Source organism: Acomys russatus, chromosome 24, assembly GCF_903995435.1.
Source record: "Acomys russatus chromosome 24, mAcoRus1.1, whole genome shotgun sequence".
Classification (NCBI taxonomy): domain Eukaryota; kingdom Metazoa; phylum Chordata; class Mammalia; order Rodentia; family Muridae; genus Acomys; species Acomys russatus.
Window position 1 is genome coordinate 13,688,117 of NC_067160.1, and position 16,261 is coordinate 13,704,377.

A 16,261-nucleotide genomic window follows, 5' to 3' on the forward strand; every position below is an offset into this window, starting at 1 on the left:
CAGGGCTCATGGGGCGGGTCCGGTTTGCTCAGTAGCAGCGGCGACCGCAGCAGCAGCCCTGGGGCTGAGCGGCGGTGGCCTCCAGGCAGCGCTGGCAAGAGGCAGCTCCGAGAGCCCTGGCCCTGGGGAGATCCAGCCCAGGCGGCTGCCAGGATGGAGGAAACGTCGAGTGGAGCCGAAGCCACCGGGGATGGACTTCCTCCCCGGCTCTGCTCCCCGACAGCTTGGCGAGGCCTTCTCGAAAGGCCAACGAGTGGAAGTGGCTTGCGTCTCGGGCCTGGCAGCGGCAGCCGAGGAACGAGGCGGGCACAGCGGGGTAACGCGCGAGCCGAGGCCGTTCTCGGGAACCTACAGCGCCACGGCCGCTCATTGTCTCTTCCCTTCTACCCGAGGGCAAACAGGAAGCCCGGCGCCTGGCCGAGCGACGGACAGGCGTCCGGACCAATGAAAACATCTGACGGAAAGCGTGCTGGCAAATGAGCGCCGGGAAGAGGGGCGGAACTTCCGGGCGGGCTGTCACCCTCTTCCCCCCTTTTGGGCTGGAGGCTCCACCTTTTGTGTTTCCCGCACAGTCAATCAAAATAGGAAAAAAAAAAAATCCCCGGACCGCTCCGGCCGTGTCCGCCGCCGCTTCCCCGCATCCTCTCCCGCCGCCGCCGCCTTCGCTTCTCACCATGTGTAAGGCGGCGGGGAGCCCCGCCTGAGGTGTCCTAAACACACTATGACCGGTACGTAAAGCCGAGAGAGAGCAACCCTTGCTGCCTCCGCCGCCGCCACTGCCGCCCACAGCCAGCCCGGAGCCGCCACCACCGCCGGCTCCCGGCTCCGAGTGTCTGTGGAGGCAGAAAGCCGCACTCCCCTCCGCCTCCCTTCCCTCCCCGCCAGCCAGCGTCCAGCCCCTCCAGCTCCAGCGCCGAGTGCCCGCCGGGCTCAGGGCGGGCGGCCCACTCCGCCGGGAGCGCATCCCCCTGTGTGCGGGCGCGGGCGGCGGGCGGGCGTGTGTGTGAGTGACTGACGGTGCGAGAGGAGCGAGCGTCGCGAAGGGAAAGGGGAGGAGAGGAGAGAGAGAGGAGAGGAGAGGGGGCAGGGGCAGCGCGGGGAGGAGGAGGAGGGAACGAGGAGGAGGAGGAGGGTTACAGCCGCGGCGGGCGGGGGCAGCAGGAGGGGAGGAGGGAGCGCGCCGCCGCGGCTGGCCGCGGCCCGGGGGGGAGGGGAAGGGGCCGGGACCGGCTGGCGCTAATGTGGGCCGCGGCCCGCGGGCCCCCCTCCCTCCCCGCACCCGCCTTCCTCCCCGCCCCACCACCACCCCCCCGCGCTGTGCCTGCAGCTCCCGAAAAGCCCGTGAAACAAGAGGAAATGGCTGCCTTGGACGTGGACAGCGGCGGTGGCGGCGGCCACGGCGAGTATCTGCAGCAGCAGCAGCAGCAGCAGCAGCAGCACGGAAACGGCGCGGCGGGCGGCGGCGGTGGCCCAGGTGAGGAGCGGCTGAGCGCGGCCGGGCTCCCCGCGCGCCGCTTTCTCCTCCCCTCGCCCTCCCTCCCTCCCGCGCGCGCCCGCCCGCCCCTCCCCCGCCCCGGGAGCTGCCCGCCCGAGGCGCCAACGCTCCCGGCCCCGCCCGCGCGCCCCCGCCCGCCGCCTTTTTTTTTTTTTTTTTTTTTTTTGTGCGTGTGCGCGTGTGTGTATGTGTGTGTGTGTGTGTGTGTGTGCGCGCGCGAGTACGAGTGTGCGCGCCCTCCGGGGTGGGATCCGGGGGAAGGGGAGGCCCGGCGCGCTGCCGACCGCCGAGCGGCCCGAGCGCGGGGAGAGGCGCCGCCGACCCGGAGGAGCAGAGCGCGGGCCCGGCCGGCGCGGCGCGGAGCGGAGCGAGCGGTACTTCCTGTGCGAGCCGGCCCGGCCCTAACCGCCACCCCCTTCCCTGTCTCCCTCCCTGAACCCGCCCATCGCGGGTAGGACACTCAGCCGTCACCGCTCGCTCTGCTGGCCGCTACCTGCAGCAAGATAGGGCCCCCATCGCCGGGCGACGACGACGAGGAGGCGGCCGCCGCCGCCGCCGGGGTCCCCGCCGCCGCCGCCGGAGCGGTAAGTCCCGCGCGCGCGGCCCGCGCCCGCCATCCCGGGCCTGCGGCCCGCCCAAAGGCCTCCCGCCGCCGCGCGGCCGCCACGCGCGGGCCGTCGGGCCCCTCCGCGCTTTCCTGCCTTCTCGCGTCCCGGGAGGGGAGCCCAGGCCAGCCCGCGCTCTCCGAAGATTGTCACTGCGGCATCGCACGCGAAATTCTTCACAAAATGAAGTCTGAGAGGAGGGTGGAGGTGGGGGGTGGGCACAGGTCTCCAAAATGGATGTTTGAGTAATTCGTAGCAGGGCTTGAAAACTCATTTGCTCTCAGTGCTACATTTGCAAGCACAGCCTATCGGCCGTAGACTGTATAGTATCACCTACGGAGGCAGTGGCTCTGGTGTCTCAAGTTTTTGAATCTGGAGCTATTTTGCTGAAGTTCCCAGATGTTGGTTAATTTGGGCCTTAGATAATTTTCTTTTATACACAGGTACGAACGAACACTTTTATTACAGTGCTTTTTAAACAAATCTGATCATCCATAATTGTTGGCTTTTGCAGATTACTACAACTTTGCACTAGTTTGTCCTGAGTAGGGTTAAGTGAAACAGTTAGAGGCTGTCGAAATTTAGAAGTTAGATGGTAATACTTCAGCCTTTGCAATTTGCTAGAATATCAGTCTTAGAGACAAAAAGTAGATAAAAGTCATTTTGTTCACATGCATGATAGTGCACCCATGATAGTGCACCCCAAACTTAAGAGTTGAATTTGGTTGGCAAAATTTCATTTTTATTATAACTAGTCTGATAAGAATGTGTTGGTATTTTTTTTGAAATTTTAGAATGGAGAGGAGCTGGAAGTCTTATGTAAAGACTCAGTGTACAGTTACGTGTTATAGACAGTGTGAATTTTACATTTGTGTGGACCATTGCTGCTCCTAGCTTACTGTAAAAAGGTGTGTTCACCTATTTAGATACTTAAAATACTTATCAAGACTAATTTCTTAGAGATGGTTCATAAAAGTTGATTTATGTAGTTGGCAGTTTGTCATTGTTAGAAAAGGTAGCTTTTTTTTTTTTTTACTTGTCATTCAGTGTTGGTACACTTTATTATTAGTGATAGATAATTTTAGTCTTAAATTACACTGTGGGCAATGGGAGTGTTTTTAATATCTTGTGTTTTTCTTTTTTTAAAAGCAGATTAAAATATAGAAAGTATTCGAGAAAAATTATTTGTAAACAAACAGGCAGATTAGTGAACTTTTAAAATAAGTTATATGCCTCAAGCCCAAAATGCCAAAATAAGTTTACTGATTACTTTAATAAACTACTTCCGAAGTAAAATTTTAAAACTTCAACATTTTAAATAAAATAATTTTTTTTCTTATAACTACCAAAGTTTAGGAATGTGCTCACAGATGGGCAGGGGAATGGTGACAAGAAGTTTAGGGATGAAAACTTATGCTTTATTTAGGATCAGTATATTGACTCCAATAATGTGTGTGTAATGTTGCTATGCTTCTTTAAGATTCTCAGAACTATCAAATTATTATTAAGAAGACTTTTTTTTTTTTTGCCAGATGAACACAATCCGAACTCATTACTAACAGTAATAATAACATGAAAATACAATTTTGTTAGAGAAGCCCTCAATTCGCATTTTTTGGAACATGTTTGGTGCTTGATAAATCAGAGTTCTTTCAAATTTCTCACATTGAGCAAAGTTGAATAAGATGAAAAAACATGAGCAGTATTTTCATCTGAATATAATGGAAAACAATTTAATTTCCAGTTTAAAAGTGATTCAAAACATTTTTCAGGATGTTTAAGAAAATAAATTAATTGAGATGAATTCACTGGGATATTTTCAACATTTAAAACTCTGCTTAACTATATCTTAGTACTCTCAAATTGCTGGAGATTAGAGAACTGTAGTGTCTTGAAAGTTGTATTTTTAAAAAGTTGTGGAATATTGTTAGATTTCTAGTAAAGTGAGAAATACACCCTCTGCCCAGCTTTCCCCTAGTGCGGTCCTCCTTGTTGCGCATCTTTCAGATCTGAAATGAACGTTGTTACACACTAACTGAAGTAGCTACAGAGTCGGAGTTTTGCTAGTTTGCTAGTTCAAGATACCTGACAAAAGTGTTGTGTCTAAGTCAAGTGCGTATGTTCAACTTAATGCCAGCTTAGCTTGGTGTTTCAAGATGAGAAGCTCCTTGAGAAGCCAGAGTTCACTGAAGACTTGTTCTAAACACCATCGGTCCTGGCCAAGGGTGTTGGTGCGGAGCTGGAGATTAGACAGTCACAGCAGTTCCAGCTACAATGACCTATAACATGGACATCCAAAGATATCAAAGGCTCGTTCGTATTTTATTGTTAATAATTAGGAATTAGGAGATCTCTATGCATATACTAACTTGCCCAAGTTACATGTGGGAACTTGTGGATTATTTATTTGTACCTTAGTGAAATAAACGATACAGGCAAATTTTACAAGAATTACCCACTTCCATTATAAACTTTAGTGTTCATTAGTTTTGCAGGTACATATTGGAACATAGAAAAGATTACTATTAATTCGGTTCAAGAGCAGGATAATTTGCTCTTAAGACCTACAGGCCCGGGATGTAGCTTTGTGACAGTGCTTGCCTAGCATTTGCAGAGCTTTGGCTTCCATTGCACCCCCACATACTGAGTGGGGGGACCTTAACGCTGTCATTGAAGTCTGAGCTCTAACTGAAGTTTTCCTTGAGTATCTGCCTGAGAATGTTATGTTTGACTCCACCTTAGTTTCACAGTTGTTCTGGTTTTCGGGTCTGAGAAGTTAATCATGCTTTTAAAATGCAGTGAGAACTTCTATTTCCCTTTCCCCTGCCACAGTCAGTCTAAGAAGAGAGATCATATTTTTTGTTTTTTGTTTTTTTCTTCTCTTTCCACCTCCACCCTGTCATTTTTATACCCAGTTGCAGTGGAGAATGCCCTTGTCATGAGTTGCTATAGCAACATCATTGGGGTCAGGAGGCTAGGGCCCTTTTCACCTTGTTATGGGTGCACACGGTGGGGGGGGGGGTAGGGGGGGAGGAATGAGAGTGCCTCTGCACACCAACTTTGATGGTAGATGTTTTCCTTGCTCATTATTTAGTACAAGAATATTAGAGTGACAGAAAATAGTTTCTTAGTTTTATTTGGTAACTTAGATAGAGGCTTATCTCAGACTTAAGCCAGACCTTAGTCTTGCCTGGGTTGTATTGTTTCACTTTGTTTTTTGTAGTATTTCCAGTTATTGTCTTTTGGTATTAGATGACTTTCTAATTTATCTTTTCTCCATTTCATATTTAGTGTACTTGATTTTTTTCATTGGTATGTTGATAGAACTTCTTTTATGAAGGGAAGGTCTTCAAAGTTCAGGTTTGTGGTATTTGAACTATTTGGAACTTGTTCATTGAGGAGTTACAGAAATAGGCTTAAAATTGGTTTATAGTTCCTTAGGTGCTACTATCTCAAAATCAGTATTACTGATGATTTCTTTCATTCTATATATACATTCTATAATTTTCTTTGGTGTGATTTGAAACTAATATACATTTATTCAGAAAGTGTTCCAGGTACTTAGTGGGTGTTTTTTAAATGTGATAACTTAGAATTACGTAATGTTTTGCATGCATGTACATGTGTGCACATATGCTATAGTTTGTTTTCTTTTTCCTTTTTTGTTTTTCAGATAGGGACTTCATATATAGCCTAGGTTGGCCTCAAACTTGAGGCTTTTTCCTGCCAGGTATTTGGAATTACAGGTATAAAGCCACTGTACCTGGACTTAAATATATATTTTTAAAATATACTTTTTACTTTAGGATTATTTACAAAAGTTTGAATATATTATTTTTCCTCAGATGTACAGATTTCCCTCTTCATTTAACTGGCTATACTGTGGGAGGTTGGTACTGTAATTCAGCTAGCTATGAAGGGGTACCATGGACAGGGTTTCTGCAGACTTGCTTCTTAAATAGTTCTGTTTATTTTCAAGGATTTCAAGGATTTTCTTGACTAGAAAACTGTTCACTCATGGTTAAATGTCTACCTCATTACCTTTGTAAAAAATTACCTATTCATATCTTTAGGTGTCATACATTTGTCATTTTATTTAAAAAAAAATGAACAAAATAAGTTTTGTAAAATTAGCTTATAGTATAAAGTACTATATTCCTCTATAAAAGCCAAGAGTGTTTGTGAACTTAGTACAAGCTAAAAATTTGACTGTTGATTTTCAGTTGAACAGTGACTTATGATGAATGGATTTTATTTATTTTTATGCATATTTTAATACAAAATAACTAAGTAAGTTTGAATTTGTTTGAAATGCCGTAAGACTGAAATAAAACAATTGTTTTATAATGTTAGGAAAGATTACTTCTGTTTAATTTCAGTTCTAAATCAAAATGGACAAAAGTGACGTTAGTGCCTGATGCTTGACTTAAACACTGAAGATTTACACGTATTTCAGTCCAGGCCTGGAGATTTGTAGTGGGTTCCGTTTATTTCTTCTGCATTTATTTCATTCTCCTTCACTGAGCTTTTAGGTTATCTTTATAAAATACAGATGTGACTGCACCGATGACTTGATGATAACCAGTTTTCATTTCCTAGCTACAGAGTAAAGTCCAAACAAATTAGCATGACCTCCAAAGCCATCCACAAGTCTTGATAGAAGGGCCTGGTTGCGCTCCCCATTGTTTTTGTCTGTGCATATAAGCCTTTTCTAGATCCTCTTGAACTCTTAAGGTTTCTTTTTGTTTTGTGGATATTATTGCCTGTGTATTTTTATTAGTGCCTCTAACTGACCAAAGTGAAAATTTACATTCTAAAATGACTGGAAAATGTCTTTAGTGTGGATGATCCCCACGCATCCTCTGTGTTTCCCACATTGTGTTTTGGTTATGTGGTTAGTATATAGCACTTTTCACATTGTATTAGCATGTGTATCTACATCTGCTTGACTAGAATTATGGCCATTTATGGATGATTTTATTGTTTTGTTTGTATGGGCCTATTTCATCTTTACAAATATGCTCAAATGTTTACATTAGGACAAAGTTGAACTGTGGTTCATTCTTTGAAACAGATTTTTTTAGCTGCATGAAAATTGAGTAGCAGCCGGGTGTAGTGGCGCGCGTCTTTAATCCTAGCACTTGGGAGGCACAGGCAGGCGGATCACTGTGAGTTCGAGGCCAGCTTGGTCTACAAAGCGAGTCCAGGACAGCTAAGGCTACATAGAGAAACCCTGTCTCAGAAAAACTAAAAACAACAACAACAACAACAACAACAAAAAAAAAAAAAAAAAAAAAAAAGGAAAGAAAGAAAGAAAGAAAAATAAATTGAGTAGCAAGCTGGGTGTGGTAGCACACGCCTTTAATCCCAGCACTTGGGAGGCAGAGGCAGGAGTTCGAGGCCAGCCTGGGCTACACAGAGAGTCCCTGTCTTGAAAAACCCCCCAAAAAAGAAAATGGAGTAGTGAGTTTTTCAGTTTCTCACTACATTCTCAAAGGCAGTCTGTAACCAGAAAGTAAGAAACTTTCTACAAAAGTAAGTATAAGTTATAAACTAGACAGATTTCCCCTCAAACGATACTTTTGTGAGCACTAAGGAGGCAGTGGCAGGTAGATCTCTGTGAGTTTAAGGCCAGTCTGGTCTACAAAGTGAGTCTTGGAAAGTCAGGGATACACAGAGAAACTCTGTTTCGAATAATCTAAAACAAGAACAAAAACTTTCATGAAAAATGGATGTGCTATTTTGGATCATATAGGGTCTTCTTAGTGTCTTTTTAACTGGTCTTCGTCTGCTTTATTCCTGATCATTAGTGATAGGCAAGTAGAACAGTAGCTGAGAATGCTTTGGGCTCTAGAGGAAAGCTTACCCTGAGTATTGAATACTGTCTGCTGTCAACTGTGGGATGGCTTGTCTCGTTTCTCATCTATGAAGTATAGGTGTTAAGAATAGCATCTACCACAGGATTGCTTTAAGAGTGTATAACTGTGGTACTTGCCATAAAAGAAAAGCCCACATGTCAGACACTGCTATTTTTATTTCCTTTAAAAAGAAAACAACAACAAAAAACCCCCACTAGTTGACTGTCATCTAGGATTTCTTTTTTCCGTTTTGTTTGCCTACATTGGCATTTTTCTAGTGTTGAATCTAAGCTATGGCGGTACTAGCTCAGGTTCTTGTGGGTTACAGAACGTAAAACACATCTGCTTCATAGTCTGCTGCCGTTTTAGAGTGATAGGTGCTGCCGCATTCTGTAGTCTCCAGCATCTAGCTAGTAGTAAAACATCGCAAACTTGGGTATTCTGCTTTGTGGTCACAGGACAATCAACCTTTGCTCGTAAAGTTTTGCTTTTCTTTGAGACAAGGCCTGCCTTGATAACAAGCTCAAAACTGGCCTTGGAGTCCAGTTGATCCTCTGTCTCAGCTTCCCTGGTGCTGGGATTACAGGTAGGAGCCTTAACATTACCCAGCTGCTAAGTGGTTTTCTTTTGTTCTTTGTTTTTAAAGGTTTTACCACACACACCCCAAACCCCAGTAGTTCCTAAAAAATAAATATATCACTTATACCCTAAAATTGTAGCCTTTTACGATTTATGGCATAGCATTAATACTGAGATTTACTCTCCCAATTCAGAAGGTTTGGTAACAGACACTATGCTGTTTGTGGGTATCTGCCTATCTTCTCCTAATAGCACCTCATGTCAAATTTGGAGGGAAGGGTTAAGTCTTGCTATATAGCCCAGGCTTGCTTCTTCAATAGCGCACACTGGTCTCAAACTTGAGGCAGTCCTCTACTTTAGCTTCCTAAGTGTTGACATTACAGGTGTGTTCCATTCTGTCTGGGTTTATTTTATTTTATTTATTTTATAGACAGAGTTTCTCTGTGCACTGGCTGTCCTAGAACTGTCTGTAAACCAGGCTGGCCCCAAATGCAAGAGATCTCTGCCTCCTGAGTGCTGGGATAAAAGGTGTCTTATTTATGTATTTTTAGTGGGTTGAATACACTTTGAACTCTGTCTTGTTTATAATCTTGCTTACAATGCCTCTTTGTTTTGTACAGTTTAAAGATTACAGATTATGATTAAAAGATCAGGTTGTGTTGCCAGGCATTGTAGTGTGTACCTATATTCCAGTTACTCACCTGCTTTGGCTGAGAATGAAGAGTCATACGGATACGTGAGTTCCAACATAAGTCTGGGCAACATAGTGAGACCTTGGCCACCTCTACCAAAAAAAAACAAAACAACAACAACAACAACAAAAACCCAAGTGTGGTTGTAATATAATATATTCTGATTAAGACATTTCCCCATTTCAGTAGGATGTACTATTTTTGTCATATATTACAGTGAGAAGTGAAAAATTATTATGGTATGTATAGTACTGCTGCTTGTGTTATTAAGACGACTGTAATAGGATTTATACTAGGTGAGGTTTTTTGCAAATTGGGTTAAGTTGCCACAAATACATCACAACATTTTTGTTTTCTTCATCCAGACAGGTGATTTGGCTTCTGCACAGTTAGGAGGAGCACCAAACCGATGGGAGGTTTTGTCAGCTACACCTACAACTATAAAAGATGAAGCTGGTAATCTAGTACAGATTCCAGGTGCTGCTACTTCAAGTGGGCAGTATGTCCTTCCCCTTCAGAATTTGCAGAATCAACAAATATTTTCAGTTGCACCAGGATCAGATTCATCAAATGGTACAGTGTCCAATGTTCAGTATCAAGTAATACCACAGATTCAGTCAACAGATGCTCAGCAGGTTCAGATTGGCTTCACAGGCTCCTCAGATAATGGGGGTATAAATCAAGAAAGCAGCCAAATTCAGATCATTCCTGGCTCTAATCAAACCTTACTTGCCTCTGGAACACCTCCTGCTAATATCCAGAATCTCATACCACAGACTGGTCAAGTCCAGGTTCAGGGAGTTGCAATTGGTGGCTCATCGTTTCCTGGCCAAACTCAAGTAGTTGCTAATGTGCCTCTTGGTCTGCCAGGAAATATTACCTTTGTACCAATCAATAGTGTCGATCTAGATTCTTTGGGACTCGCGGGAAGTTCTCAGACAATGACTGCAGGCATTAATGCCGATGGACATTTGATAAACACAGGACAAGCTATGGATAGTTCAGACAATTCAGAAAGGACTGGTGAGCGGGTTTCTCCTGATGTTAATGAAACTAATGCTGATACAGATTTATTTGTGCCAACATCCTCTTCATCACAGTTGCCTGTTACAATAGATAGTACAGGTATATTACAACAAAACACAAATAGCTTGACTACTACTAGTGGGCAAGTCCATTCTTCAGATCTTCAGGGAAATTATATCCAGTCGCCTGTTTCTGAAGAGACACAGGCTCAGAATATTCAGGTTTCTACAGCACAGCCTGTTGTCCAGCACCTACAACTTCAAGATTCTCAGCAGCCAACCAGTCAAGCCCAAATTGTGCAAGGTATTACACCACAGACAATCCATGGTGTGCAAGCCAGTGGTCAGAATATATCACAGCAGGCATTGCAGAACCTTCAGTTGCAGCTGAATCCTGGAACCTTTCTAATTCAGGCACAGACAGTGACTCCTTCTGGACAGATAACCTGGCAAACATTTCAAGTACAAGGGGTCCAGAACTTGCAGAATTTGCAAATACAGAACACTGCTGCCCAACAAATAACTTTGACGCCTGTTCAGACACTCACGCTTGGTCAAGTTGCAGCAGGTGGAGCCTTGACTTCAACTCCAGTTAGTCTAAGCACTGGTCAGTTGCCAAATCTACAGACAGTTACAGTAAATTCTATAGATTCTACTGGTATACAGCTGCATCCAGGAGAGAGCGCTGACAGTCCTGCAGGTGAGTCTTAATGGTATGCATGCCACCCAAAGTGCAATGATAATAAACAGGGAAACTTTGCTTTAGTTGTTTTTCAGCATCTGGTGTTCACTAAAGGTGCTTCATCTTTGTATTTATGTATAAGGAGACATCATAGTATCTTCCAGCTTGTTCTTTTTGAAACTTTGTATATTTGAAGTGAAAGATTTTCTATTGTACTAGTAACACTTTTCTTCCTCCTACAGCAGCCATATATTTTATTTTGGCATCTTATTGGTATTATCAAGCATCATAATTTTTTATATTTGACAGGAGAGTGTTTATTGGTCTTGGTATGGGATGAGTTTGACTTTTATGGGGGTGGGGGTGATAGTCTAGTCAAAGGCTGGCCTGGTACTTGCTATGTAGACCAAGCTGGCTTTGAACTCAGATCTGCCTACTTCTGTCTCCTCAGTGCTGAATCAAGGTGTGTGTGCCATCATGCCCGGCCAAATTAAACATTGTACATACTGTATCTGGGTGGAGTGTCAGGTTGGCATAATAAGACATGGTGCTGGAAGCTAAGAGGACTCAACTGTCACAGCCACTAGATATGTGATTTTGGTCTGGTTATTTTTCTCTGGCAAGTTCGATTTCTTTTTGTTTGTTTTTGTTTTTGTGAGACAGAGTTTCTCTGTTTAACAATTCTGACTGTCCTAGAATTCCTTTTGTAGCCCAGGCTGGCCTCTGCCTCCCAAGTGCAGGGATTAAAGGTGTGGGCCCAGCTTCAATTTCCTCATTGTATAAAATGGAGATGTTCGACTATGTACTAGAAACTAGAAACTATCCAGACCTAACATTCTTGAATGCTTTGCAAGCATGATTAAATAGCGAAGCTTAAAAAGGTAGCATCATTGTTACTGTTCTTTGTCTAGATAACAATACTTTTGTTTTGCACTAATTTCTGACTTTTATAACTTTAATTCTTCTACTTCACATTTGGATTTCCATGGAGATTATACTGTTAAAGCTTTCCTGCCAGGCCTTTAATCCCAGCACTCGGGAGGCAGAGGCAGGCAATTGCTGTGAGTTCGAGGCCAGCCTGGTCTACAAGGTGAGTCCAGGACAGCCAAGGCTACACAGAGAGACCCTGTCTCAGAAAGGAAAAACAAAACTTCCATTCTGCCTTAAATTGGGGCACAGAATTGAAATGTTTGAAGTAACCTTTCTCGTCACTTTCGATGATTTCCTTTTCCCCAGTCTCTGTCCTTGTTCTTAGAAATTTGCGATGTCCTGCCTAGAATGAGGAGCCGGGAGGTGGGGTGCCCCTGAGTCGCAGGTTGGTGCCCAGAAATTCTTCACCTTCTGAAACTGGTTTAGAACGGAATTTTTCTTTTTCTTTCCTTTTCTCTCTCTTTCTCTTTCTCTCTTTGTCTTTTCTCTTTGCTTCTTTCTTTTTGAGAGAGGGTTTGTCTGTAGCCCTGCTGTTGTAGAACTTACTCTGTAAACCAGGCTAGCCTCAGACTCGGAGAGATTTGCCTGCCTCTGCTTCCCGAGTGCTGAGAGTAAAGGTATTTGCCACCACTGAGGACTTAGAATAGAAGATTTTAAAGTTTGATATGTTGCCCTCTAGATAGCCTTGAGGAACCTTTCAGAAATCCTTTTTTTTAAAAAAAGAAATCCTTTAAATAATACTAGGTTACTTGCCTTTTTCATGTGTTCACATTGACTAATGGGTTAAAATGTCAACTCAAGGCTGGAGCGATGGCTCAATGGTTAAAAGTACTTGATGTTCTCTATGAGGTCCAGTTATGACCACAGCTTGTTGAGTGACTCACAAACACTGCAACTCTGGTTCCTGAAGGTCTGACACCTTTTCCTGACTTTTGTAAGCACCTGCACACTTGTGTGTGCATACAGACAAAGGCACATACCTTAAGAAAGAAAGAAGAACTCCTTAAAATGTATGAGTATTTGTTGTATTCTTCAAGGCTGTGTACTTCTTAGTTAAAGAAAAAGTACAGTTTCACTGAAATCCCACTTGATAAATGCATATAAATTTTTGACCATTGCATAATTTTCCAAGGGAATAGCGTTTTAAAAGAAAGTATTCTGTGTGTGTTAATGCAGGCCAAATATGTGCGTGCAATTGTGCATATGTGGGGTTTTAGGTGGACTTGGTTCTCTTTCTACCTATGGGACCTGGGATTAAATTCAAGTGCTTAAAAATAATAGCTTATTGAAATATAATCCACCTACAACATGTGTGTTTTAAAGCATACAGCTCAGCACTTTTCAGTGCAGTTATAGACTTGTTCAACTGTAATCTTCTTACATTTAGATCATTTTCATCATCCCAGGCAACCAATACTTAGTCTCTCTCAGCCACTTCTGATACTTACCAAACATACTTTCTATCTCTTTTAATTTGCTTTTCATTTCATATTAGTGGAATTGTGTAATGCATGGCCGATTGTGCCTGTCTTTCATGTAACAGTATTTCAGGGTTCATGTATGTTGTAGATGCATCAGTACCTTGTTCATGACTAAGGAACATTCCATGGATGGATATTAAAACTTGTCTGTTAGTAGACATTGGGCTTCTGCTTTTGGATTGCTGTGAATCACGCTGTTATGAGCATTCGTGTGTAAGTGTCGTGTTTGTGTGAGAGAGGGCCTGTACATAAACATTGGCTTATGTTCAATGTACGAGGGTCCAGTCTCTATGCATGTCCATCAGTACTTACTACTGATCACTTTTTTTTTTTTTTTTTTTTTTTTTTTTGCATCTTAGTTGGGTGAAAATATAACTCAGTGTGTTTAGGTGTTTTTATTATATGTACATCTGTGCACTGTGTGCATGTCTGGTGCCCACAGAGGCGAGAAAAGGACATTGGATTCCCTGGAACTGGAGTTAGAGATGGTTGTGAGCCATCAGGTGGGTGCTGGAATAAGAGCAGCTGTTGCTCTCAGCCACTGATTTTTTTCCCCCTCAAAACTAGTTTTTGAGACTTCATATATAAAGTAGTGACATCTTTTTTGCAAAAACAGAAGTGAGCTTGTCATATCTGACTGGCAAATATTTGCCAGCGGTAAAATTGAGGATTTCCAGGAGAAATTGGAATTTTTTCTATAGCTCAGATTTATTCTGTAAGTTTGCATTTTTTCTGATGTTGTTGGTAGTAATGATAAAAGTTTTGTTTTCATTTTTGTTGTTGTTTTGTTTTTGTTTTTCTGAAGACAGGGTTTCTCTGTGTAGCCTTGACTGTCCTGGACTCACTTTGTAAACCAGGCTGGCCTCGAACTCACAGCAATCCACCTGTCTCTGCCTCCTGAGTGCTGGGATTAAAGGTGTGTGCCACCACCGGCTGGCTATGATACTTTTTTTTTTTTCTATAATAAATTTTTAAAATATAATCAGATGTCTGACACTTGGAAGTCTAGGAGGGCTGAACCAGTGGTTTTTAAATAGGCAGTTTACAGTGGTACAAGCCATTTAAATTTAAAGGTAGACCAACGGAGAGCATGGAAGGCTTACATTAAAACCGATTGTTAAGAACCTGCCACTTGTCAGGTATCAAAGAATACAGTTAGGTGAAAGGCTGCTGTGATTCCTTTCCGACATCTTGGTGAGATGATTGTTCATAGTCTTCATCCCAGACTGCATATCACAAGCAGTAGAATGCAGAAACAGATCTGAGTCTGTCTTGTTTTCCCTTAGGCATTCAAGGAGTTGCAAAAATGTAAAACATGGTTTTCCTTCCTTTTCCTGTTGTGTAGCCCTGGCTGCTATGTGTCTTGCTATGTAGGACAGGCGGGGCTTCACTTTGCAGCACTAGCCCTTCTGCCTCTGCCTCCCCAGTGGCAAGATTACAGACATGCACCACCATACCTGGCTTGTTCTCTCTTTTATAAGACTCTTGTTGGGCAGGTAGCTTATTATAAAATGTTCATATGTGTTAAGTTGATGAGTTTGTTTGTTTAGCTCTTTACTTGATGCTGGGGATTAAGCATAGCGCTTGACATGGCAGATGCTTTTAAGATTCACTTTTTAGTTTTTTAAAAAAGCATTTAAAAACATAATTTAAATTTTATTTTATGTGCATTGGTGTATTGCCTGCATGTATGTCTGTGTGAGGATGTCATAAGCCTTGGAACTGGAATTAACAGATAGTTATGAGCTGCCATGTAGTGCTGTGAATTGAATCTGGGTCTTAACTTCTGAGCCATCTCTCCAGCCCTATTTTTCAGTTTTATATATTTATTCATCTCTCTTACCCCTCTTTTTCTCTCTCTGTCTCTGTCTCTCTATCTCTCTGCATGTGGTGTGTATGTGTGTGTTGTGTATGTGTGCATGGATATTCTAATATGAACAAAATGTTTTTGGGAACTGTAGTCAAATTTAAGAGAGTCCTGGGCCGCAGTGTGGCTCACTCAGTGTTTAGCACACAATAGGCTTTGGATTTAATCCCTTTATGTGTGAGAACTACTTGTGACAGACATCTGAACATACAAGCTGAAATACTTGACAATTCTGAAATGTTCTAAAAATGTTTTTTAGAAACCTGTTTTTGAAGATTTTATAAAGTTAGTGTTGTACAGTGCTAAAAATGTTAGAAAAACATTACCAAGAATGTTAACGTTTTGTTTTGAGACAAATCTCACTCTAAGGTAGACAAGCCCCAAACTTGACTCACTGTTTCTTCCTCAGCCTCTTGGGTGTTGGGGTTACAGACATGAGCCCGCCGTGCAGGACACATGTCTTGGAGATTTGTGTTGGTTACGAAACTAGGCTGGGAGCCACTAAGTACTATCAAGAAGATACCTTCAGCTGCTGTCAAGCAGGAAAGAACATAGCCTAGAAATAAGGTAGGCTTTGAGATAGTGATTTGTTTTTTGACAGGTACTCTAGAAGCAAGTAATAAAAGATAGGATACTTTGATTTTGGGACTATTAAGTCTTTGTGTTTGTAGGTGTGATGCAGAGGTTGGTGTTGAGGTCTTTCTCGATGAGGCCCACCTTACTCGGTTGTCTGTCTGTGGATCTGGTGGCCACTGCTTGGTCAGAAGGGTGTTAAGCAGTCTCCAGGGATCTCCCTTTCTTAGAGTTACACGTGTGGGACTCTCTGGCTCCCCTCCTCCTTTCATTTTTTTCTTCTGTACATGGGTGCTGGTCATCTGAACTCAGGTCTTAATGCTTGGGCTGCAGACCTTTTACTAGCTGAGCTATTTCCCAGGCCCCAATGAATATTAGGTTATTAGGAGAACTTTTTGCTTACTTTATAACTGACATGATGGGAAATGAAGCCTGGGTTTAGTGGTATATATGGCATTTTAGCAGGTATAAGGC

General features: G+C 43.2%; 1 protein-coding gene across 1 annotated transcript in view; it reads left to right on the top strand.

Annotated features, from left to right (window-relative positions):
- Window positions 1–578: 578 nt before the first annotated feature.
- Sp3 (Sp3 transcription factor) overlaps window positions 579–16,261 on the top strand; it is a 42,533-nt gene continuing 26,850 nt past the window's right edge. Inside the window, exons 1-5 of the mRNA XM_051166875.1 lie at window positions 579–728; window positions 1,328–1,465; window positions 1,868–1,869; window positions 1,951–2,079; window positions 9,595–10,954. Of these exons, the coding sequence (XP_051022832.1) occupies window positions 722–728; window positions 1,328–1,465; window positions 1,868–1,869; window positions 1,951–2,079; window positions 9,595–10,954 (1,636 nt within the window). The 5' untranslated portion in view covers window positions 579–721. The remainder of the gene's footprint in view (window positions 729–1,327; window positions 1,466–1,867; window positions 1,870–1,950; window positions 2,080–9,594; window positions 10,955–16,261) is intronic.